Source organism: Scyliorhinus torazame, chromosome 21, assembly GCF_047496885.1.
Source record: "Scyliorhinus torazame isolate Kashiwa2021f chromosome 21, sScyTor2.1, whole genome shotgun sequence".
Taxonomy (NCBI): domain Eukaryota; kingdom Metazoa; phylum Chordata; class Chondrichthyes; order Carcharhiniformes; family Scyliorhinidae; genus Scyliorhinus; species Scyliorhinus torazame.
Genome location: NC_092727.1, coordinates 76,003,555 through 76,030,558, shown reverse-complemented (window position 1 = coordinate 76,030,558; position 27,004 = coordinate 76,003,555). Strand labels below are relative to the sequence as shown.

Sequence of the window (27,004 nt, the reverse complement as noted above, 5' to 3'; positions counted from 1 at the left end):
GTCCGCTGCATCCGTGGGAATGGCCAGGCCGACCTTGGGTACGTCTACACACCAATTTCGCCGGACATTTTCAAGGCTCAACGTTTCTTCTCTTAGTGGATGCCCATTCCAAGTGGTTGGAAGTCCATTGGATGTCATCCACCACATTGAAGGTAATGAAAGATAGGCCGGGTGGTTAACAGTGAGGCTGAGACTCTTGGGTTACAGGAAGTTATAGACGGGGCGGTCAAATGGGCAGAAACGTGGCATTTGGAATTTAATCCTGAAAAGTGTGAGCTGATGCAGTTTGGAAGGCGCAATTTGACAAGGAAATGTTCAATGAATGGCACCACACTGTGAAGTCCTGAGGAACAAAGAGACCTTGCCGTGTTTGTAAATAGATCTGTGAAGGCAGAAGGGCACGTTAATAGGGTGGTGAGAAAGGCATATGGGACACTTGCTTTTCTCAATTGGGGTATTGATTACAAAAACAATTTGAGTTCTATAGAACATTGATGAGGCCACAGCTGGAGTACTGTGCAGTTCTGGTCGCAACATTATGGGAAGAATGTGATTGCACTGGAGGGAGTGCAGAAGCGTTTCACCAGGATGTTGGCTGGGATGGAATATTTAAGTTATGAAGAGAGGTTGGATAGGCTTGGGTTGTTTTCATGGAGCAGAGAAGACTGAGGGGGGACCTGATCGAGGTGTGCAAGATTATGAGGGGCAAGGACTGGATGGATAGGGAGCAACTGTTCCCCCTAGTTGAAGGGTCGGTTACGAGGGTACACAAGTTCAGGGTCAGGGGCAGAGGTTTGGGGGGATTTGAGGAAAAGCTTTTTTACCCAGAGGGTGGTGACGGTCTGGAACACATTGCCTGGGGGTGGGGGGAGGCGAGTTGCCTCACATTCTTTAAAAAGTACCTGGATGAGCACTTGGCACATCTTAACATTCGAGGCTATGGGCAAAGTGCTGGCAAATGGGATCAGGGGCCTTTCATGCAGCAGTGTAGACTCAATGGGCCGAAGGTCTTTTTCTGATCTGTATTTTTTTGTGATTCTGTGATTGAGAAACTCTGGCTTTCCTTTAGCACCCACAAAATTCTGGAGGTGCTGGCCACAGATAATGGCACCCCCTTCACCATCGCAGAGTTTGAGCACTTCATGAAGGCAAACGGGGTGCGGCACATCCGCAGGGCCCTGTATCACCCCACCTCAAATGGGCTGGCTGAGTGGCTGGTGCAGACCTTCTCAAGGGGTCTGAAGAAGCAGACCACGGAGTCTGTGGAAACGGGGCTGGCTATTTTAGTTTTACGAACAGACCACGCCGCATGCTGTGACCGGCGTAGCGCCGACAGAATTACTGACGGGTTGGCGACTCAGGACCCACCTCAGCCTCACATCCCCCAATATTGGTGGGAAAGTGTGATCGAGTCAGGAACAGCAGGGGCGAAGTCAAGACAAGCGAACGCGGACCAGGAATTTCAAACCAGGAGACACAGTTTACATCTGCAACTTGGGGAAGGTGCCCGGTGGATTCCCAGGGCAGTGGTACAACAGACCGAGCCAGTTTCATACCAGGTACAGACGCGAGGGAGGACGATGCAGAAGCACCGTAACCCCTTCAGGAGCAGGGGATCAGCATCACGGCACCCCCCACCAAGAGAAACCATCTTCCAGCCATATTGCCCCGACACATGAAGGCCTGAAAACATCACCCCCTGGGGGTCCCGACACTGAGATGCAAGAGGTAATTGACTCTGACTCTAAAATGGAGACCCAGGCATCCAAGACGTCTGGCGGCGACCTGGCCAGGGATTAGCTGGGACTGGGACTGGGGCTCTTCCTTGTAAATACTTGGCTTTGGCAATAAATCATTCATTTTAACTCTCCTTTCCAGACTCCTCTGTGATTACTAAAGGTTCCTTCTCCTCTGGTGGTAATATGCTATGTTCCTAGATATTGATTAAGATATTTGAACATTATTGGGAAAACTGATTCTAATTTTGTACACTTGATCATTCTGAGACTATTGCCTGGAGAATGTAGAGATGTAGAGGCCTTGTTTACAGCCTCTGTACTTTGGCCTAGGGTTTCTGTGGAGATGATGTTTGTGCCTAATTTTCCTCTGGCTGACCTGGCAGGGTTCCCAGAAGCTGGGCCCCACAAGAGGTTGATGGTGGGTCTTGCACAACAATCCGCCAACAGACTGGAGAATTTGAGAAGGTCAAGGAAACCTGAGAAGCTGAATGACCTTTTTTCAGCTTCCATTATTTTTGGCCTGAAGGTTTTCTTTCTGGCCCTGAACCATCGGCCAATACTGCAGTTGTAAATATTATACTATCTCCGTCCCAATTACTGGAACAAAGTCCTATCAATGTGACTATTGGATTGGATTTGTTTATTGTCACGTGTATCGAGGTACAGTGAAAAGTATTGTTCTGCGTACAGTTCAGACAAATCATTCCATACATGAAAACAAAATACATCAGGCAAACATAAAATATACAATGTAAATACATCGACACAGGCATTGGGTGAAGCATACAGGAGTGTAATACTATTCAGTAGAAAAGACATGTGAAGAGATCAGATCAGTTCATAAGAGCATCGTTTAAGAGTCTGCACCAGCGGGGAAGAAGCTGTTTTTGATTCTATTACTGCGTGTTCTCAGACCTTTGCATCTCCTGCCTGGTGGACGAAGTTGGAAGAGTGAGTAAGCCGGTGGGAGGGGTCTTTGATTATGCTGCCCGCTTTCCAAAGGCAGCGGGAGGTATAGACAGAGCCAATGGAAGGTGGGTTTGTGTGATGGACTGGGCTGTGTTCATGACTCTCTGTAGTTTCTTATGGTCTTGGGCTGAGCAGCAATGCAGCCAGAGAGGATGGTTTCCATGGTGCACCTGTACAAGTTGGGAAGGGCCAATGTAGACATGCTGAATTTGCTTAGTTTCCTGAGAAAGTATAGGCACTTTTGTGCTTTCTTGATCGTAGCTTTGATGTGGGTGGACCAGGACAGATTGTTGGTGATGTGCACACCTAGAAATTTTAAGCTGTCAACCATCTTCACCTCGGCCCCGTTGATGCAGACAGGAGTGTGTACAGTACTTTGCTTCCTGAAGTCAATGACCAGCTCCTTAGTTTTGCTGACGTTGTGGGAGAGATTGCTGTCGTTACACCACTCCACCAGGTTTCTATCTCATCGTTGTTAGAGATCCGACCCACTGCGGTCGTGTAATCAGCAAACTTGTGGGACTAAGGTGGGTCAGCAGGAAAACTGGCCCCACAAGACTCCGTGGTACTTTGCTAAGGCAACCATGAAAACAAATCGCTTGGAAATTCTTGTAAAAGAGCAGCCACACTTCACATTTACATGGAGATTACCAAACAAAACAGCAGCACCTTATATGTATATACTGCCTTTGAAGTAGTAAAATATCCCAAGGTGCTTCAAAGGAGCAAATATGATAACCAGTCACATAAGCTTCATATTTATCCTGAAGAAGACAAGGTATATAGTGGAGAGGTGTTGGGAGGATATTCCAGAGCATGAGGCTGAGACAACTGAAGGTACACCACTAATGGTGGAGCAATTAAATCCCAAGTCAATTTTGCAATAAAGATGTGGGAGCACTCATGCAGATCTTTCTGTGTGTGCATGGGACACATTGTTCAGCACCATTCAAGACTCCGCAGATACTGAAACAGTCCAAATGCAGCAAGACCTGGACAATAACCAGGCTTGGGCTGCCAAGTGGCAAGTTACATTTGCACCACACAAGTGCCATACAATGACCATCTCCAATAAGAGAGCACCCAACCATCATGTCTTGACATTGAATACTATTGCTGAACCCGCCATTATCAATATCCTGGGGGGTTACCATTGACCAGAAACTGAACTGGACTAGCCATATAAATACTATGGCCACAAGAGCAGGTCAGAGGCTCGAAATCCTGTGGCAAGTAACTCACCTGACTTGCCAATGCCTGCCCCATCTACAGGGCACAGTCAGGACTGTGATGGAATACTCTCCATTTGTCTGGATGAGTGCAGCTCCAACAACACAATAAGCTCAACACCATCAAGGACAAAGCAATCCACTTGTTTGGCACCCTATCGACAAACATTCACTCCTTCCACCACCGATAGACAGTAGCATTTACAGATGTGTGTACCATCTACAGATGCACTGCAGGAACTCACCAAGGTTCCACAGATGGCACCTTTCAAACCACGGCCGCTACCATCTAGAAGGACAAGGCCAGCAGATACTTGGGGACACCACAAACCGCAGGTTCCCCTCCAATCCACTCACCATCCTGACTTGGAAATATATCGCTGTTCCTGTGGTGATATACATCACTGTAAATATACAAAGAGTTAATGTACATACACTACACCTCGCTAGACATTAGAGGGAACACCAGAGACATGACACACAGACAGTCAACCAATAGGTCAGTAAGATAGGACACGACCAATGGGCATTCACGATACACACAGAGGTGACACTACCACAGGAGGGCATTACACCAACCCATATAAAAGGACACATCACACCTGCTCAGTCTCTTTCCAGTGGAGACTCTCAGTGAGTACAGACACAGGGTTGATTGAACATCACTCCCACCATGTGGATTGTAGCAGACTGGTTAGTCAGTCTGAGTAGCTATAGAAGGATTAACAGTAGAGACAAATCCAAGTAGGAGAATTGTTAATAGCTTAATAAACGTGTTAAAGCTATCTCCAAGTCTGAACCTTCCTTTGTCAGAGTGCACATCAAGGAAGCAGCTTATGCTACGACAAGAGCATAACAAAACATAGTTCCAGAAGTGAACTGTTAAATCCATATAGTTTCAACTCAGCGAACAGTGACAACCAGCAACAACAGCCAGGCAAGGTGATGTTCGGGATTCTGGTTCCGCAGCGGCTCAGGTGCCACGGAAATCTCAGTGAAAACTGCCATTGTTTCAGGCAGAGATTCGAGATCTACCTGGTAGCGTCCGACCTAGATGGCGTGGTGGATGCAGAGAAAATAAAGCTTCTACTTACCATCGCGGGTCCAGAAGCAGGTGAAATCTTCCAGACCTTCAAATATTCAAAGGGGCAAAACAAGAGCGACTTTCAGGCAGTCCTGGACAAATTCCAAGAATTCTGCGAGGAACATACAAGAAGCAAAGGTAAAAGAGGCGCCAAAACTCACCGCGTGGTAGGCTTGCAGCAACGAACGGCAGTTTTGAATTGCAGCCATCTTGGAAAAGGTGCTGCACATGCGCAGTTGCGCGATGAGCGCACAGAACGGGAAGGTCCGTTTGCGCATGCGCGAGAAGCCGCGCATGCGCAATTGAGAACAAGGCCCCAAGTAACGGAACAGCGATCTGCGCATGCCCAATCGCTTCCTATGACCTATGTCACACGCGTCATGACGTCAGAGGCCCCAGACCACGCCCACTTAAAGGGAGAATGTCCCAAAACACGGAAAAAAAAAATTAAAGCCGTAAAACCAGATTCTTTCACCTGGAACGACAGCACAATGCCTGAAATTCGGCCAGTAGCTGAAAGTAACCACCGCAGAACCCTGCAACAAGCAGTTAGCACCGCCCAAAGAGATGATACAGTACTTCAAGACTATGACTCAGACCTTGAATTCTTCTTTGGACATCGCGAGCCCAATGCCAGCTCCACCACAAAACGTGATGATATGGTCTTGGAAGACAACGACTCAGCCGAACCTTTCACCTTGGGAGGCTACCCCAGTACCAAATCCAAACCGCAACTAGACGTGTTGCACATTGACGACCTCGACGACGAGGTCCTCGCACCACAAAGGGTCCCAGCCTCCACACTGTAAGCGATGAAAGCCTCCACAGCGCAGTCCTTGCAGGAACAAGAAGTGACTCGAGTGACACAAGCCTCCACAGAGAGCTCGTGGACAGACTCCATGATAGAAGCAACGCAAGGCTCCAGAGCGCAGTCCTTGCATGAACAAGAAGTGATGACAGTTTCCACAGAGAGACCAATGCACGATTCCACACAAGGAACGCAGCAAGACTCCACAGAGGGAGTGACACAAGCCCCCACAGCAAGCTCATGGACAGACTCCACGATGGAAGGAACGCAAGACTCCAAAGCGCAGTCCTTGCATGAACATGACCATGAGGGTCTAGCAACCTCCTCTGAGCAACCAGCAACAGACAATGCAAGTCTGCCACGCTCAAGTGAACAAGAAGAAGACTCTGACAGTCTACCCAGCTCAAGTGAACGACAAGAACACACTGAGGCTCTACCCACTGTATGTGCGACCAGTGACGACAGCATCCCACTTCCCATACCAGATGTGCAACGTGACAGACCTCAGCTAGAATGTACAGAGGCATCCGACAATCACAGTGAGACTATTGGTGACTAGGTGACACTACGTTACTTCAAACCTCACTCGCTCGAGCCTCTCCGCAAGCAAATGCATTCCTGACTGTTTTGACCCCGGACGGGGCATCACAAAACTTCAGACGATTCAAGTGAACCTAAAATGACTCTGGACGTGGACCAACAAGAAACCTCAGAAGATGCAAGTGAACCTGAAATGACTCCGGACGGGGGGCATCAAGAAGCCAAAACTGACTCAGGTGAAACAGACCAGACTCCAGACAGGGAGCATCGACAAACCAAAGCTGATTCAAGTAAGCCGGACATGAGTCCAGACGGGGAGCGCTGCAAACTCAGTGACGGCACGCTCAAGGAGACAGCAGATGCTACAAAGCACGCTGGCATGAGTAACTGTGTGAAGGACTCGTATTATCCACAGAGTGTGGTCCTTGAGCGCAGCAAACATGACAACAAACCCAACACAACAACAACATCAAAAACACTGGCAAGAAGCGTACCAAAGGCAACAACGTCGACAACAAGCACGACAAAAACAACACCAATGGAACTACGACTGGTACGACATGGTACAACTCTGCAAATGAGGAACACTGTTACTGCTCAGTTCAGTACAATGACATGCCATAGCAGGACAATGCATCTTACCAATTCACCTTTGCTGCACTACCAACAGGCAACCTGGCTTGCAGGACAGATTACCACCACAAGCATCGAAAGAAAGAAAAAGAGTCCAAATCCGACAACAAAATGATTTGACCACTTCTTGGTTCCTTCAGCACAGGGACACTGATGGCGTTTGCAATGCAATGCCACCATCAACATCACCAACTCACCAACCAAACAAGAAAGCCACTCAACCATAATAATTAATGAACTTTGGACTCATGCATATGATTTGGACTTATTGTTTAATGATCACTGTTATCATAACTTGTACAGAGTATCACTCATCTACATAGTTTGTTCAATTTTCTTTAACACTGTACAGAAAATATGTAACACGGAAAAAGGGGGGATGTGATGATATACATCACTGTAAGTACACAAAGGGTTAATGTACATACACTACACCTAGCTAGACACTAGAGACATGACACACAGACAGTCAACCAATAGGTCAGTAAGATAGGACACGACCAATGGGCATACACGATACACACAGAGGTGACACTACCACAGGAGGGCATTACACCAACCCATATGAAAGGACACATCACACATGCTCAGTCTCTTTCCAGTGGAGTCTCTCAGTGAGTACAGACACAGGGTTGATTGAACATCACTCCCACCTCGTGGATTGTAGCAGACTGGTTAGTCAGTCTGAGTAGCTATAGAAGGATTAACAGTAGAGACGAATCCAAGTAGGAGAATTGTTAATAGTTTAATAAACATGTTAAAGCTATCTCCAAGTCTGAACCTTCCTTTGTCAGAGTGCACATCAAGGAAGCAGCTTATGCTACGCCAAGAGCATAACAAAACAGTTCCTTCTCTGTCATTGGGTCAAATTTCAGGAACTCCCTCCGCAACAGCATTTTGGCATACCCATACTGCAGCAGTTCAAGAAGGCAGCTCACCACCACCATCTCATGGGCAGATAGGGATAAATAGTGATAAATGCTGGCGTAGCCAGTGATGCCCACATCCCATGAATAAATAGAAAAATATTAGCTCCTCTAGCAACCATTCGAAATGAACATGAAACAGTGCAACGTGGTACAATCAACAGGTCAAACGATATGCTGGGAATAGTCAGTCTGGCCGGTTCCTTAAGTGGATTGGTCAGGCTTTAGGAACTTTCAAGCGGTTATTGGAACTGCACATGGAGCACACCAGAATGACAGGGAGTGGGATAGCTTGATCTTGGTTTCGGACAAGATTCGGCACAACATCGAGGGCCGAAGGGCCTGTTCTGTGCTGTACTGTTCTATGTTCTATGTACTCCAAGCATTTTCAAAGTCAGGGGCGCGACCCGCAGGTTGGTCGCAGGCGGGTGTCGGGAGGGTCGCGCCGCCATCTGTCGCGGTGCTTCCGATTGCGTAAATTTGTGCGCAACAGCCGCTAAATGCAGCCACACCGCACATGTGTGCCCACTCATCGGTGCACATGCGCAGAGTTTTGCGCATACGCACCGATGAGCGGGCACGCATGCGCAGTGCGGCCACATTTTTTTTACATGGTCGCAGCCTTTCTGAAGGCTGCTCGCAGCCGGCATTGTTAAAAACCGGCTGAAAATGTTTGGGGAGAATTATGTGATTGGTTGCTTTCTGAACTTTGATACTGATGCTTACTCCCAAGAATGGTCAGGATCTGGCTGTCGCATTTAAGATTGGGAAAGACAGTCTCGCTGATAGAGCCTTATTTCCACATGTTCTGTGCCACAATTGTGCTGTGGAGCTTAACTTTGGATAGCTGGAGACTCCGACACCGGAAGGCTTCACCTTCATCCAACAGGTTCCATTGGACGAGCGTGTACGAGGGCCAAAGGGACCCAAAACCATTTCCTCCATTTTGTCAGCAGCAAACAAGGTAAGAGAAAAGGGTGGATTGCAAAGGTCAGCCGGCGTGGGCCGTGAAGGTCAGCCACCGTGGATCGCAAGGGTCTGCCCGCGTGGGTCGCGAAGGTCGGCCTGCGTGAGTCGCGAAGGTTGACCGGGCTGGGTCCCAAAGGTTGGTCGGTGGTAAAAATGGGTCCCGGGAAAAAAGTTTGAAAAACACTGATGAACTCTGATCATAGAATTTACAGTGCAGAAGGAGGCCACTCGGCCCATCGAGTTTGCACCGGCTCTTGGAAAGAGCACTCTACCCAAGGTCAACACCTTCATTCTATCCCCATAACCCAGTAACCCCACCCAACACTAAGGGCAATTTTGGACACTAAGGGCAATTTATCATGGCCAATCCCCCTAACCTGCACATCTTTGGACTGTGGGAGGAAACCGGAGCACCCGGAGGAAACCCACGCACACACGGGGAGGATGTGCAGAAATCGTACCTGGGACGCTGGAGCTGTAAAGCAATTGTGTTATCCACAATGCTAATAGATGCTGAATCGAAGTCAGGCACCTTCCTTTCAAATCAACACAGCTTGGATTATTCCTGTAGAAAGCTTTGGTCTGACTCCATCTGGAGCAATCTGTACCGTTTTGAACATTGGAGCAGGGATAGTTTAGTGGAGCAGCCAAGATGATAATTAATTATAAAGTAAGGTTAAAAAACAGTGAGATTTCTCAATTTGGAAAGAGAAGACTTTGAGGTGGCTTTCTTGACACTTTCAAGATTATGAATAGAGTTGGCAAAGTTAGTCTAGGCAATTGTCCCCTGTGACGAATGGCTTAAATTGTGGTAGGTAGGTTTAGAGAATCCCTACAGTGTAGAAGGAGGCCATTCAGCCCATCGAGTCTGCTCCGACCTTTCGAAAGAGCGCCCTACTGAGGCCAAACCCCCACCCCATCCCCGTAACCCCATAATCCCACCTAAACATTTGGACATTAAGGGGCAATTTAGCTTGGCCAAGCCACCTAACCTGCACATCTTTGGACTGTGGGAGGAAACAGGGGCACTCGGCGGAAATCCACACAGACACGGGGAGAGGGTGCAAACTCCATGAATCGAACCCAGGTTTCCAGGTGCTGTGAGGCAGCACTGCTAACCACTGTGCCACCCGTGCAGCCCCAGACCTATCCGAGACAATGTGGTTCATGTGCCAGTGCACTGAAGATGCCACCTTGGAGAGCTCACTTCGGTTGATGAAACAGTCAAAGATGCTAACCAGACATCCTGTCAAATTGGACAAGTTCACATTGGGCCAATATTTACCAAAATATCAATTGAGTGGGAAAAATTCAAATTTGCAACACAAAACGATAGTACAATCAATGTAATCCGACATATTACATGTGCTGTAATATATGGCTGATCTTACCTCTCCATTCAAGAAACAGTAGAGTATTGCAACAATGAAACCCTGGGAACAGAGAAAATAAGGTCACACTCTGCGCAATCTGTTCATATACTCAGGCACGGAACTCAGCTGGAGTGAAGATGCACTGTGCATGGAATTGCTGATAGACTGATAGTGAGTAAATTACTCTGAGTACTTGGTGAACCAGTGGAGCATGAAATAGAAATGTAATTAACTAACCAATTTTCAAACATGGATTTTGAGCACGGTCAGACTTTCTGATACGGTGTAAGGATCTCTGCACTGCATACACCCTGTAGAATAACAGTCCAGGTCCTCATGTACCTTGCATCAGTTGACACAAAGTACAATTCCTGACAGAAACCATCTTTCTCCACTGCAGAGAACAGCCTGTATGAAGTTTCAGAAAGGCAGAACTTCCTGATATCCTTCCAATACCATATGCTGCTTAAATCAAAACACCACAAGCGAATGAGTAGTGTTTGTGTAAACACTCCATTGGTGCTATCCTGCTCAATTAAATTGGAAGCCTATCTTTATATTTAAAGAATGTGGCATCAGTGTGATGCATGTAGTCTTGCTGTCTTCTCAGAAGAGCAGATGAAAGTCAAGTCTATTTATTACTAAAACCGAATGTAGCGGATGCTAAAGGTCCAAAACAAAATCAGAAAATGCTGAAAATGCTCAGCGGGTCTGGCGGCATCTGTGGACAGAGAGACAGAGTTCCGCTGGGGGGGGGGCGGGTCACAATTTGAAATATTAACTGTTTTTCCCTCCTGAGGAGCTGCCAGACCTACAGAGTATTTCCAGCATTTTATATTGTTATTTAAAATACCAGATAGTGAGATATTGGCAGATATTCCAGATTGATGTTGACAGCTCTCCCATCTAGACTTCACTCTTGTGTTGTAAAGTTTTAGTTTTAGCCCATTCCCAATTCCAGAAGATTCTTGCTCCACATCGTCGCAATGTGTGCCATTTTCCCAATTTCCACAGGATCTCTCTTGTGGGGTCTGATACCAATGCAAAATGAGAGACAGCTTGATAGAATGAGACAGAGATCATTAGGCTCATTTTATTCATTGCTGCTTGTATTCATAAACATCAGCACAGTTACCTGCTCAAACGGTAATCTTCTTTTAGCCAATTGAATTCAATTGAAAATTTTGAGACACTGAAATCAGTTTATTTTTATTAAGCGTGTGAAGGAGCTACGGAGCAAAGATGGGTAAATGGAGTTGAGGTACAGATTAACGATGATCTAAAAGGACAGTAGAATAGGCTAAGGGGCCGAATGGTCTATTTCTGAACGGCTGGAATCTTCCGGCCGTTCACGCCAGCGGGATCTTCCGGATCTGCCGATGGCTTTCCCGGCGGAGGGTGCATTCAAGGGAAAACCCCGATGTCGCAGGCCTCCTCCACCGCTGCGAAACTGCGCAGAGAATCATACCAAGACAGCTTTAACCAAAGTCACATTTATAATTAATTTCCATTCACATGCCCCATGGAGAACCAACTGTCATCTAAATGTGTCATGGTTACCCACCTGGAAGGATCCGAGAGCCAGATCAAACACCAGCCGGAAGTAAACGTTCAGATGGTCAGGGACAAATACAAAGACAATGTAGTTCACCCCAAATAATGGGATGAGGAGCAGCGTGGATTTGGCCAGTCTCCTTTAAATAAAGAAATGCAATGATTAATAGCAAATCTTTTTGGAGTGAAGATGAAATGATTTGATACAAATAATGTTCTTTAAACTGTTGCACTTGCTTAAGTGGGGAGGGAGCCTTCACCAGGTAGACAGGGGTTTCCTAATGCTTATTTGAAAATACACGGGATTTAAGATGAAGCTTTGAAGTCCCAGCAAAAACCTGCAACTTTGGATCTCCTCCCTGCCAACGACATTGACAGAAGATGCCACCTTGGTCCTGGGACAGTTCCACTTATTTTACCAAAGGTCAGCCCAGGATCTGACCAGAGGGTGGACCCCGGGAAAGGATCTGCCAAAAGGTGGTGGTTACCTGCCTTCTTGAACCGCTGCAGTCTTCAGGTGTATGTACATCCACTGTGAAGTTAGGTAGGGAGTTCCAGGATTTTGTCCCAGCGACAGTGAAGGAGCAGTGATCTATTTCCAAGTCAGGATGGTGATTGACGTGGAGGGGAATCTCCAGGTGATTGGGTTCCCATGTATCTGCTGCTCTTGTCCTTCTAGATGGTAGAGGTCATGGGTTTGGAAGGTGCTGTCGAAGGAACCTTGGTGAGTTACTGCAGTGCATCTTGTAGATGGTACACATGGCTGCCACTCTTCGTCGGTGGTGGAGGGTTTGAATGTTTGTGGAAGGAGGAGCAATCAAGTGGGCTACTTTGTCCTGGATGGTGTCAAGCTTCTTGAGTGTTATTGGAGCTGCACTCATCTAGGCAAGTGGAGAGTATTCCATTACACTCCTTGTAGATGGTGGACAGGCGGGTCAGGAGGTGAGTTACTCGCCTTGACCTGCCTGGTAGCCGCAGTATTAATGTGGCTCGCCACGTCAGTTTCTGATCAATGAAAACCCCCAGGATGTTGATTGTTTTAATGGGTGCAAAATTATGTTGTGTACTTGTGCTAAAAATATTAATCCTTTCCCCCCACCCCCGGTACTGTTTAAGGTCAGAAAGTGTTCAAAGTGGGAGCACCAAATGTTGAAAAGATTGGAAGAAGGGATTCATGTTCTGGAAACAATTCCTAGCTGAGATTCAATGGCAGGAGCACAAACTGAGCCCCCACGTCAGATGTTGCGATATGGATTAGGGGACACGCTCACAGTACTTACAGGTATTGCCGATACTCGCTTCCTCTGCTGTCAGATGAATACACTTTCTGGATGAGAATCTGGATAATGGAGATGAACAGGATGAAGTTCACCTAATTAAAAGGAGAATATTGCTGTTTAGAGGAATTCAGCATTTTGGCTTTATTCATTCAGGGGATGTGGGCGTTGCCAACATTGATTGCCCATCCCTAATTGCCCCTGAACTGAATGTATTTCAGAGGGCATTTTAAGAGTCACCTGCATTGCTGTGGGACTGGAGTCACATGGAGGCCAGATCGGGTAAGGACGGCAAATTTCCTTCCCTAAAGGACATTAATGAACCAGATTAATTTATACGCCAACCAACAATGTTTCATGGACATCATTAGACTTTTTAAAATTCCAGATTTTATTTGAATCAAAATTTCACCATCTGCCGTGGTGGGATTTTAACCCAAGCAGCCAGAGCATTACCCTGGGTCTCTGGATTACAGGTACAGGGACAATACCACAACACCACTGCCTCTCTTCTGAGCTGTGGTAAAGTGTCTGTCATAATGTTTAACTGCAAAAACAAATGTTTAGATTCTGCCTCAGGGTTTGTTTAGTTTTTGAACTTTCTCCAGTTTCTATTTGAAAAGCATCTTTGCCAAACTTAGGCTAAAGGGGGTAGTTTGATTGCCCCAGCATACAGCTATCTCCGAGTACTACATGGGGTAGTATCATGCTGTATGGTGCATGTTATAGAAACATAAAAACATAGATAGTAGGAGGCCATTCAGCCGTTTGAGCCTGCTCCACCATTCATTATAATCATGGCTGATTATCCAACTCAATAGCCTCATTCTGCCTTCCCCCTTATCTTTTGATTCCCTTCGCCCAAGTGCTATATCGGACTGCTTCTGCTTACCGTGGCACAGCGTGGCCATTAAAAGCCGGGAGCCCCCCTTCCTGGGATCTACCTGGCTCGCAACATCTTGGTTGATCCAACATGATCTCGTGAGGCGTTGCGATGCAAATCCCACCCATTGTGGGATTTGGCAAATCTGCATATTAGAGCGAGGCAGCTACCCTCACTCGAATGTGCAGATTCCTGAGGTACCTGAGGCTTCGGAATTTGTCCCCTTTGCTTCAGAGACCTCGGGTGGGCGCTGTTCAGCACTGGTCCCCACAAATAAACATGGCTATGTGTGGCCTCTCCCTTTGGGTAGTGTGGTGCCCTGACACTGCTGGTGCCACCTGTGTGCAAGCCTGGCACTATCAAGGTGCTGAACTGGCATATTTTGCATGCACGATTGGGCCGCAGGTGCCCTGTGTGGGTGTTGAGGGGGGGCAGTGGACCCTCCCATAGTGTGTTCAAGCTGGAGGGGGAGAATGCGGATCGCTTTGGGGCCCCGGAGATCTCTCGCTATACTAGGGAGTTCAAGCGAGTGGAACTCTCCGTTGTACAAAACACGGCTATGTGCGGCCTCGGTCGCACGTTCCCTGTTCAGGCCTCTCATACAACGCGAGTCGCGTTGAATAGCCATTTGTTTCTCAGCATTGCGAGCACCAGGAAACACATGGCTAAATGCGCTCGCTAGGGAACTTTGTTTCCTTTTCGGAGAATCGCAGCCGCAATGTTTTGGCCTCAATTGCTTTTTTTGGGAGCGAATTCCACAGGCGGACCACTCTCCTGGTGAAGTAATTTATTTTCATCTGTCATAAATGACCTACGCATTATCCTCAGACTGTGACCCCTGGTTCTGGATACTCCCACCATCAGGAACATCCGTCTTGCATCTTTATAGTCCAGTTAGAATTTTATCGATTCCTATGTGATCCTCCCGTTATTCTTCTAAATTCCAGTGAATACAACTCTAACCAACACAATCTCTCATTATACGCCAGTCTTGCCATCCCAGGAATTAGTCTGGTAAACCTTCTCTGCACTCCCTCTATTGCAAGAACATCCTTCCTCAGATATGGAGACCAAAACTGCACACAATATTCCATGTATGTCCTCACCAAATCCCTGTACAAATGCAACAAGACATCCTTGCTCCGTGCATCTGAATTCTCTTGCGATGAAGGCCAGCCTTCTTTACTGCCTGCTGCACCTGCATTGCTTACCTTCAGTGACTGGTGTACAAGGACACCCAGGTCTCATTGCACATTCCCCTCTCCTAAATTAAGACCATTCAGATAATAATCTGCCTTCCCGCTTTTGCTATCAAACCTCACATTTATCCATATTATACTGCATCTGCCATGCATTTTCCCACTCACTCAGTTTTTCCAAATCATACTGAAGAATCTCTGCAACCTCTTCACAGCTCATCTGCCCACCTAACTTTGTGTCATCTGCAAATTTAGAGATATTACATTTTGTTCCCTCATCTCAATCATTAATATATATTGTGAATAGTTGGGGTCCCAGCACCGATCCCTGTGGTACCCTACTAGTTACTGCCTGCCATTTGGTAAAAGACCCGTTTATTCCTACTCTTTGCTTCCTGTCTGCTAACCAATTTTCTATCCATCTCAATACACTATCTCAAATCCCATGCGCTTTAATTTAACAGGCAAATCTCTTATCTGGGACTTTGTCAAAGCCTTCTGAAAGTCCAAATATACCACATCCACTGGCTCTCTTTTGTCAACTCTACTAATTACACCCTCAAAGAATTCCAGTAGATTTGTCAAGTATGATTTCCCTTTCAGAAATCCATGTTGACTCTGTCCGGTTGACTGTTTTCTAAGTGCTCTGCTATAAAATCTTTGATAATGGATTCTGGAATTTTCCCCACTACCGATGTCAGGCTTACTGGTCTATGATTCCCTGTTTTCTCTCTACCTCCAATTTTAAATAGTGGGGTGACATTAGCTACCCTCCAATCTGTAGGAACTGTTTCAGAGTCTATAGAATCTTCGAAAATGACCACCAATGAATCCACTATTATTAGACGACTTCCTACAGCACTCTGGGATGTAGACTATCTGGCCATGTTGATTTCTCAGCCTTCAATCCCATCAATTTCCCAAATACCATTTCTCTATTAATGCTGATTTCCTTCAATCCCTCCCTCTCACTAAACCCTGTTTCCCTAACAGTTCTGATATGCTATTTGTGTCCTTCTTTGTGAAGACAGAAGCAAAGTTTGTATTTAGTTGATCAGCCATTTCTTTGCTCCCCATTATAATTGACTGACTTTTTCTCTTCACATATCTCTAGAAACTTTTACAGTCAGTTTTATGTTCCCCCGTAGGTTTACTCTCATACTCTATTTTCTGGAGTGTGTCAGGGATACTTTCCTACAGCAATATGTCCTGGATGCAACAAGATGACAAGTAATTTGGATTGAGTAATGAGTCAGATTTAATTAGTAACCTAATTACGCTTAAACATTAAACAGGGGCTGGTTTAGCACACAGGGCTAAATCGCTGGCTTTTAAAGCAGGCCAGCAGCATGGTTCAATTCCCGTACTAGCCTCCCCGAACAGGTGCCGGAATGTATCGACTAGGGGCTTTTCACAGTAACTTCATTGAAGTCTACTTGTGACAATAAGCGATTTTCATTTCATTTCATTTTCATTTCATTTCACATTTATCAAATAGTGATCATAACATGATCGAGTTAAACGTAATTAAAGTTAAATGTATCTTTGATTAACGATAGTCAGCATGGCTTTGTGAGGGGCAGGTCATGGGCAGCACGGTAGCACACGTGGATAGCACTGTGGCTTCACAGCGCCAGGGTCCTAGGTTCGATTTCCCGCTGGGTCACTGTCTGTGCGGAGTTGGCATGTTCTCCCCGTGCCTGCGTGGGTTTCCTCCGAGTGCTCCAGTTTCCTCTCACAGTCCAAAGACGTGCAGATTAGGTGGATTGGCCATGATAAATTGCCCTTAGTGACCAAAAAGGTTAGGAGGGATTATTGGGTTACAGGGATAGGGTGGAAATGAGGGCTTAAGTGGGTCGGTGCAGACTCGATGGGCCAAAAGGCCTCCTTCTGCACTGTATGTTCTATGTATCTTTTGTTCTTTGCTCACAAGCCTCATTGAATTCTTTGAGGATGTGACGAGACACATTGATGAAGCTTGGGCAGTGGATGTGGTGTATATGGTTTTCAGTAAGGCATTTGATAAGGTTCCCCATGGTAGGCTCATTCAGAAAGTATGAGGGGCATGGGATACAGGGAAATTTGGCTGTCTGGAAACAGAATTGGCTGGCTGAAAGAAGACAGTGAGTGGTAGTGGATAGAAAGTATTCCACCTGGAGGTCAGTGACCAGCGGTGTCCCGCAGAGATCTTTTCTGGGACCTCTGCTCTTTGTGGTTTTTATAAATGACTTGGATGAGGAAGTGGAAGGGTGGGTTAGTAAGTTTGCCGATGACATGAAGGTTGGGGCGTTATCGATAGTGTTGAGGTTGTTGCAGGTTACAACAGGACATTGACAGGATGCAGAGCTGTGCTGAGATGTGGCAGATGGAGTTCAACCTAGATAAATGTGAAGTGATTCATTTTGGAAGGTCGAATTTGAATGCTGAATACAGGGTTAAAGACAGCATTCTTGGAAGTGTGGAGGAACAGAGGGATCTTGGGGTCCACTTTCATAGATCCCTCAAAGTTGCCACCCAGGATGATAGGGTTGTTAAGAAGGCGTGTGTTGGCTTTCATTAACAGGGGAATTGAGTTGAAGAGCTATGAGGTTTTGCTGCAGCTTTATAAAACCCTAGTTCGACCACACTTGGAATATTGTATCCAGTTCTGGTCGCTTCATTATAGGAAGGATGTGGATGCTTTGGAGAGGGTACAGAGGAGATTTACTGGATGCTGCCTGGAATGGAGGGCATGTCTTATGAAGAAAGATTGAGGGAGCTAGGACTTTTCTCACTGGAGCGAAGAAGGAAGAGAGGTGACTTGATAGAGGTGTACAAGGTGATGAGAGGCATGGATAGAGTGGATAGCCAGAGACTTTTCCCCAGGGTGGAAATGCCTGTCATGAGGGGACATAGTTTTAAGGTGATTGGAGGAAGGTATAGGGGAGATGTCAGAGGTAGGTTCTTTACACAGTGAGTGGTGGGTGCGTGGAATCACTGCCAGCAGAGGTGGTGGAGTCTGAGTCATTGGGGACATTTAAGCAACTCTTGGACAGGCACATGGACAGCAGTAAATTGATGGGGTGTAGGATAGGTTGACCTTAGATTGGGATAAATGGTCGGCACAACATCGTGGGCTGTGCTGTACTGTTCTATGTGCTATGTACTATGTTCTATGTAATGTTTGATAGTGTAAAACACAAATCAGCTACTAGAATTTGGGATTTAGGTCAGGCCGACTTGAATGAGATGAGATGGAGACCGTCCACAGTAATCTGGGAACATCTGAGAATGGGTAAACCCCAGCGGCAGGGGCTGGTTTAGCACACTGGGTTAAATCCCTGGCTTTTAAAGCAGACCAAGGCAGGCCAACAGCACGGTTCGATTCCCGTACCAGCCTCCCCGAACAGGTGCGGAATGTGGCGAATAGGGGCTTTTCACAGTAACTTCATTTAAGCCTACTCGTGACAATAAGCGATTTTCATTCATTTTTTCATTTTCATTTCATTTCAAAAACAGTGGTAGATCTTTAAGGAAACTTTTGTGAGGGCCACGAAGAATCCAACACGAGTTTCAAAGATACAAGAAATAACATTTATTTACAATAATATATATATAAGCAACCTCACTTGCTGCTTACCCCTTCCTGCTAGTTCCAAACTGGCCAGCTATATTTATACAGGGAGTCTGCTAATGATTTCTCCGCCCACCCCTCATTGGGGAAGCTCATACTCCCACAGGATTGTGGGATTGTCATTAGTCCCCAGCCAATGGTAAGCAGGCAGGTTATAACATCCCTCCCCCCCGAAGTCCAAGGAATCCACCGAAGACCCTGGCGAAGGAGGGCGTCGGACTCGTTTTGCCGCAGGCCGGACACCATTTGCACGAGGCGCTGGATCGGGCGGCGAGTAACGAGACGGAGACCGGCGCTTCCGTGATGAACGGCGTAACAGTTGTACATACACGGCCCGTGGGCCCGAGGATTCCCCCTCTGATGCGTCCTGTGTCTCCATCTCGAAGTCAGAGTCTGCTGCCTCTGTCATCTCGGCGTCTCTATCCCGCGCGGTTCTGTAACGACCTGCGCAGGCTTTGAGTGAGGCACCAGAGGAAGATTGTGAGGACTACCTTCCATTGTCGCTGGTCTCTGCGGCTGTAGAAATGAGCTCCGGGGGCAGGGAATCTTTGGAAAGGATAGCCTTCTGGACTGAACGTGGTCTACATGTTTGCGCTGGAGACGACCCTGGGCTTGCACCTGGTAAGATATAGGGCCCATTTGACAAAATATTACGCCAGGGACCCACTGGGCACCACCTGCAAAATTTCGAACGAACACTGGGTCACCGGGCGCAAACTGCCGAATTGGCCGATGCCGATAAAAACCCTGTCCCTGCCGTTCTTGTGTGCGGCGTACTTTTGCACCAATGTCCGGGAAAACCATACTAAGGTGGGTGCGAAGTCTCCGGCCCATTAGGAGTTCTGCGGGAGTTACCCCAGTCACCGCATGGGGGGTGGTTCTATACGAAAACAAAAAGCGAGCCAGTCTCGTGTCCATTGAGCCGGAAGACTGCTTTTCTAGGCCTCGTTTGAATGTCTGCACTGCGCACTCCGCAAACCCATTTGAAGCCGGGTGGTAAGGGGCAGTGCGGATACGGCGTATGCTGTTCATCTTCATGAACTTCGCAAACTCCTCACTGGTGAATGGAGTGCCGTTATCCGTGGCCAGCACCTCGGGGAGGCCATGTGTACTAAAAGACAAACGCATCTTCTCAATTGTTGCGCAGGACGTTGTGCCCAGCATCTTATGCACCTCTAGCCATTTAGACTGGGCGTCGATTAATAAAAGGAACATGGATCCTTGAAAAGGGCCGGCGAAATCCGCATGCAAGCGTGCCCAAGGCCGCCCTGGCCATTCCCAGTGATGTAGGGGCGCAGCCGGCGGAAGCTTCTGATGCTCCTGACAAATGGAGCAACTTTGGGCCACCTTCTCAATGTTGGCGTCGAGGCCTGGCCACCAAACATAACTCCGGGCCAACATTTTTCATTTTGGTCACACCTGGATGCCCATTGTGCAAGTCTCTTAGTATTAGCTCCTGTCCTTTTTCCGGGACAATCACACACGTCCCCCACAAGAGGATGCCATCTTCCATGCTGAATTCTGACTGCTTGGAGGAAAATGCCCGCAACTCGCCTGGGAGCTGTCTATGCTGCCCACCATAGAGGACTATGTGTCGAACCTTTGACAGGACTGACTCCGTCTGGGTCCACTAGTGATGTCCCACAGAGATCTGTGTTAGGGCTCAATTGTTCACATTATTGATTAACGATTTGGATAATGGTCTAAAAAGTCACATGTCCAAATTTGCATAACGTTGCATGACTTTGTAGACAGTGTAGATGACAGCATAAATTTACAAAGGGATATTGATAGACTAGGTAAATAGGCAAAACTGTGGCAGATGGATTTCAATGTTAGAAAGTGTGAGGTTATTTATTTTGGCCCAAAAAAGGGTAGATCAGAGTACTTTCTAGATGGTATGAAGCTAAATTCAGTGGAATTCCAAAGAGACCTGGGGGTTCAGGTGCATAGATCTTTAAAATGCCAAGAACGGGGCAGCATGGTGGTGCGGTGGTTAGCACTGCTGCCTCACAGCCCCGAGGTCCCAGGTTCGAATCCCGGCTCTGTGTCACTGTCCGTGTGGAGTTTGCGCATTCTTCCCCTATTTACGTGGGTTTTGCCCTCACAACCCGAAGATGTGCAGGTTAGGTGGATTAGCCATGCTAAATTGCCCCTTAATTGGAAAAAAATGAATTGGGTACTCTAAATTTAAAAGAAAAAATGGCAAGAACAAGTGCAGAAAGTAATCAAGAAGGCTAATGGAATGCCAGCCTTTATAGAGTACTGGAGTATAAGGATGAAGAAGTTATACTGCAGCTTTACAATAGTCTAAAAATTAGGACCAGACCATTCAGGAGAGATGTTAGCAAGCACTTCTGCAGACAAAGGGTGGTAGAGGTTTAGAAACCTTTTCCACAAACGGTAACTGATGCTAGATCAGTGGGCAGCACGGTAGCACAAGTGGATAGCACTGTGGCTTCACAGCGCCAGAGTCCCAGGTTCGATTCCCTGCTGAGTCACTGTCTGTGCAGACTCTGCACGTTCTCTCGTCTTTTGCTTTTGTCTGTGATTCCCCTTCCTTTGACACCTTGTAGTTGTTCCCATCCCCTTACCATTTTAGTTTAAACCCTCTCCAACTACTCTAGCAAATACTTCCCCTAGGACACCAATCCCAGTCCTACTCAGGTTTCCTTATCCCATTCTGCTCTTGAGATGTTGGAAAGTCTAATTGAAATAGGTTAAGCCCCTCCATTAAAAAGTAAATAAGAAACTTTGTACGGACAGATTAAGAAATTGTTCTTATTGTTTGCAGCACGATTTTAACCTTCTTTCTGGGTTCTTGGAGTTAATGGCCATTCCAGTGAGGTCCCTGGTCAAGGACAGTTGACTTTGGAAATTAACTGAGATTCTGCTATTTAAACTCCATTGAAAGGGATCCCCAGCCATTTTTACATAGAATTCACACCACAGACATAGGCCATTCAGTCCATCGGGCCTATGCTGGTGCTTCTGCTTCACATAAGTTTCCTCCTCCCCTTTTAATAGGGTTCTATTATTCCATTCTCCTTCATGCCCAACTTTCCCTTAAATGCATCTACGCTATTCACCTCAAAGCCTCTTTATAGTAGTGAGCTCCATATTCTAACCAAGCATTTTATAAAGAGGTTTCTCTAATAGTAATACTTGTAAGATCCTGAGGGGTCTTGACAGGTTGATATGGAGAAGATGTTTCCTCTTGTGGGAGAATCGAATACTCGGGTCCATTTTAAAAAAACAAAGTATCAGCCATTTAGAACAGAGACGAGGGACGCAAGGGATCCAGGATAGATTGATTTCGGGGGCATGGGTTGGAGAAGGTAAAGTGTCGGAAATATACAGGGAGATGAGAGACGAGGGGGAGACGATGGTAGAGGAGCTGAAGGGAAAATGGGAAGAGGAGCTGGGGGAAGAGATTGGGGAGGGGCTGTGGGCAGATGCCCTAAGCAGGGTAAATTCCTTGTCCTCATGTGCCAGGCTTAGCCTGATTCAATTTAAGGTTCTACACATGGCGCATATGACGGGAGCAAGACTGAGCAGGTTTTTTGGGGTGGAGGATAGGTGTGGGAGGTGCTCAGGAAGCTCGGCGAACCACACCCACATGTTCTGGTCGTTTCCGGCACTGCATGAGTTCTGGGAGGGTGTGGCAAGAGTGGTCTCAAAGGTGGTGGGGGTCCGGGTCAAACCAAGCTGGGGGTTAGCTATATTTGGGGTTGCAGAAGAACCGGGAGTGCAGGAGACGAAAGAGGCCGACGTTCTGGCCTTTGTGTCCCTAGTAGCCCGGCGAAGGATTCTACTCATGTGGAAAGAAGCGAAGCCCCCGGGCTTGGAGGCCTGGATAAACGACATGGCAGGGTTCATAAGACTGGAGCGAATAAAATATGCGTTAAGAGTATCGGCTCAGGGGTTCACCAGGCGGTGGCAACCGTTCCTTGACTATCTCGCGGAACGATAATGGAAAAACAGAAAGGACAGCAGCAGCAACCCAGGGGGAGGTGGGGGGGTTGGTGGTGGGTATTATCCTGTGTTTTTGTTTTTTGCCAGTTGTTGATATTTGCTTTTTGTTTATCTCTTTTTTCATTTGTTGTTAGTTTAATATATTATTCAAATAACGTTTAATGCATATTTCTTTATTATGTTGTAAAAACTGAAAATCTCTGTTTGAAAAATGTCAATAAAATATATTTTTTTAAAAAAGAACAGAGACGAGGAAAAATAATTTCTCTCAGAAGGTCATGAATCTTTGGAACGCTCTCCCTCAAAGGGCGTTAGAAGCAGAGTCTGAATATTTTTAAGGCATAGGTATATAGATTTATGATGAGGGGGTGAAAGGTCAACAGGGGTAAGTGTAATATGGAGTAGAGATTACAAACAAGTCAGTTATGATCTTACTGAATGGCAAATCATGCTCTAAGGGCCAAGTGACCCAATCCTGCTCCTAAATGTGTATGTTTATATGTCCTGTTTCATAGAATCCATAGCCTCCTTATTTAGTAAGGACTCGGGGAGTCCACGCTAAGTGAAATAATGATCTTTGATTTATTTACAATACGATATATATACTTCCCGGTGGATCCCTAATGGATCTCTTGTTGGCCGACGTTTTAAACAATACTCAAAGAAGTTCCCTGTCCTTCAGCGGGCAGCACGGTAGCCTTGTGGATAGCACAATTGCTTCACAGCTCCAGGGTCCCAGGTTCGATTCCGGCTTGGGTCACTGTCTGTGCGGAGTCTGCGCATCCTCCCCGTGTGTGCGTGGGTTTCCTCCGGGTGCTCCGGTTTCCTCCCACAATCCAAAGATGTGCAGGTTAGGTGGATTGGCCATGATAAATTGCCCTTAGTGTCCAAAATTGCCCTTGGTGTTGGGTGGGGTTACTGGGTTGTGGGGATAGGGTGGAGGTGTTAACCTTGAGTAGGGTGCTCTTTCCAAGAGCCGGTGCAGACTCGATGGGCCGAATGGCCTCCTTCAGCACTGTAAATTCTATGATAATCTATGATACTCCACGAGGAAGACATGGGGAAGACAATCATTCCCACCCCGTAAATCCCGTACGGGATATTACACCCTATAGTACAGAAGGAGGCCATTTAGCTCATTGGGTCTGCACCGACCGTCCGAAAGAGCACCCTATTCAGATCCATTTCCCATTCTATCCTCATACCCCCACCTAACCTGCAAATCTTTGTGACACCCAAGAGGCAACTTAACATGGTAAATCCATCTATCCTGCACATCTTTGGACTGTGGGAGGAAACCGGAGCACCCGGAAGAAACCCACACAGACACGGCGAGAATGTATAAACGCCACACAGACAGACATCCAAGGCTGGAATCGAACTCGGGTTGCTGGTGCTGTCAGGCAGCAGTGCGAACCACTGTGTCATCGTGCCGACCCTTCAAAGTCCTCTGAAGTAGAGTCATATGGACTCAAAATGTTAACTGTCTCTCTCTCTCTCCAACAGGACAGCTGCCATGACAGCTGAGATTTTCCTACATTTCCTGTTTGTCTCTCAGACTTCCCTTTTAGTATAACCTCTGTTGTGTCGTCCTTTTTAAAAAAAAAATATTTATTAAAGTTTTTTACCAACACAATTTTTTCCCCTTACAAACAATAACTGCCCCCCCACCCCCCCGGTAACAAAATAACACGAAATCGCACTAAGCAAGATATATACATGGCAAAATGGTATACGGGGGTAACTCAAACTTCTCCTCCAGTGCCCCTAGGCTCGCAAATGTCCCGTCAATGAACAGTTCCCCCATTCTTCTAATTCCCGCCCGATGCCAGCCCTGGAACCCTCCGTCCATCTTCCCCGGGACAAACCGGTGGTTACCCCTGATCGGGGACCACACTGAGGCTTCCACTGCACCCCTGTGCCGTCTCCACTGGCCCCAGATCCTTAACGTTGCCGCCACCACCGGGCTCGTGGTCTACTTAGATGGCGAGAACGGCAGCGGTGCTGTCACCAACGCCCCCAAGCTTGTTCCTTTACAGGACGCCATCTCCATCCTCTTCCATGCCACCCCCTCTCCCTCCATAACCCACTTGCGGATCATCGCTGCCCAGGAGTAGCTCCCTAGGTTTGGCAGCACCAACCCTCCTCGGTCCCTACTGCGTTCCAGGAACCCTCTCCTTACCCTCGGGGTCTTATTCGCCCACACAAACCCCATAATACTCCTACCTACTCTCTTGAAGAAGCCCTTGGTGATCACGATGGGAAGGTACTGAAACACAAACAAAAACCTCGGAAGGACCACCATTTTGACCGACTGCACTCTACCCGCCAGCGAGAGCGGTAACATGTCCCATCTTTTGAAGTCCTCCTCCATTTGGTCCACCAACCTCGTCAGATTCAGTTTATGTAGGGCCCCCAACTCCTGGCTATCTGGATCCCCAGATACCAAAAACTCCCCACCACCCTCCTCAGCGGTAGGTCCCCTATCCTTCTTTCTTGGTCCCCTGCCTGTAATACAAAAAGCTCACTCTTCCCTACATTGAGCTTATAGCCCGATAACTCCCCAAACTCCCTCAGAGTCTGCATGACCTCCACCATACCCTCCATTGGGTCCGCCACATACAGCAACAGGTCATCCGCGTATAGCGACACCCGATGCTCTTCTCCCCCTCAGACAACCCCCCTCCATTTATTAGACTCCCTCAGTGATATGGCCAAGGGTTCGATCGCCAATGCAAACAACAGGGGGGACAGGGGGCACCCCTGCCTCGTTCCTCGGTACAGCCGAAAGTACTCCGACCTCCGCCGGTTTGTCACTACACTCGCCACCGGGGCTCTGTAAAGGAGCTTAACCCAGCTGATAAACCCTCCCCCGAACCCAAACCTACGCAGCACCTCCCAGAGGTACTCCCACTCTACTCGGTCAAAGGCCTTTTCCGCGACCATAGCTGCCACTATCTCCGCCTCTCCCTCCTCCGATGGCGTCATTATTACGTTTAAGAGCCGCCGCACATTAGTGTTTAATTGCCTGCCCTTTATGAATCCCGTCTGGTCCTCATGAATCATCCCCGGGACACAGTCCTCAATCCTCGTGGCCAGCACTTTTGCCAATAACTTACCGTCCACATTGAGGAGCGAAATCGGCCTGTACGATCCACATTGCAGTGGGTCCTTGTCTCGCTTTAGAATCAAGGAAATTGTCGCCTCCGACATTGTCGGGGGCAGGGTCCCCTCCTCTCTTGCCTCGTTAAAGGTCCTCACTAGTAGCGGGGCCAACAGGTCTACGTACTTTCTGTAGAACTCCACCGGGAACCCGTCCGGCCCCGGGGCCTTCCCCACCTGCATACTCCCCAAACCCTTGCTCAGCTCCTCCAACCCGATTGGTGCCCCCAAAGCAGCCACCTCTTGCTCCTCCACCCTCGGGAACCTCAGTTGGTCTAGGAATCGTCTCATCCCCTCTTCCCCCCCTGGGGGCTGGGATCTGTACAGCTCTTCATAGAAGGCCTTGAATACCTTGTTTATTTTCGTTACACTCCGAACCGTGGCTCCCCTTCCATCTTTGATTCCGCCTATTTCCCTCGCTGTCATCCTCTTACGGAGCTGGTGTGCCAGCATCCGACTAGCCTTTTCCCCGTACTCATAGGTCGCCCCCTGCGCCTTCCCCGTGGTCAACAGGTCAAACTCTGGCGCCGTCGTCTTTCCCCCAGTAATCTTTCCTCCGGGGCCTCTGCATATCTCCTGTCCACTCTCGAAATCTCCCCCACTAACCTCTCCCTTTCCATGCCCTCTGTCTTCTCCCTATGAGCCCTGATAGAGATTAGCTCTCCCCTGATCACCGCCTTCAACGCCTCCCATACCATCCCCACTCACACCTCCCCGTTGTCGTTGGCCTCCAAGTACCTTTCGATACACCCCCTCACCTTCCCACACACCACCTCATCTGCCAGCAGTCCCACATCCAGCCGTCACAGCGGGCGTTGGTCCCTCTCCTCTCCCAGCCCCATTTCCACCCAGTGCGGGGCGTGGCCCGAAACGGCTATGGCCGAATACTCCGTCCCCTCCACCCTTGGGATGAGCGCCCTGCCCAGAACAAAGAAATCTATCCAGGAGTAGGCTTTGTGCACGTGGGAGAAGAAAGAAAATTCCCTGGCCTGCGGTCTTGCAAACCTCCATGGGTCCACTCCCCCCATCTGATCCATAAACCCCCTGAGCACCTTGGCCGCCGCCGGCCTC

General features: G+C 47.7%; 1 protein-coding gene across 1 annotated transcript in view; it reads right to left on the bottom strand.

Moving 5' to 3' along the window:
- Positions 1–27,004, bottom strand: part of LOC140398357 (vasoactive intestinal polypeptide receptor-like) — a 380,360-nt gene that overhangs the window by 8,112 nt on the left and 345,244 nt on the right. The window contains exons 10-12 of the mRNA XM_072486947.1: positions 13,105–13,196; positions 11,835–11,964; positions 10,289–10,330 (exon numbers count right to left, since the gene is read on the bottom strand). Of these exons, the coding sequence (XP_072343048.1) occupies positions 10,289–10,330; positions 11,835–11,964; positions 13,105–13,196 (264 nt within the window). The remainder of the gene's footprint in view (positions 1–10,288; positions 10,331–11,834; positions 11,965–13,104; positions 13,197–27,004) is intronic.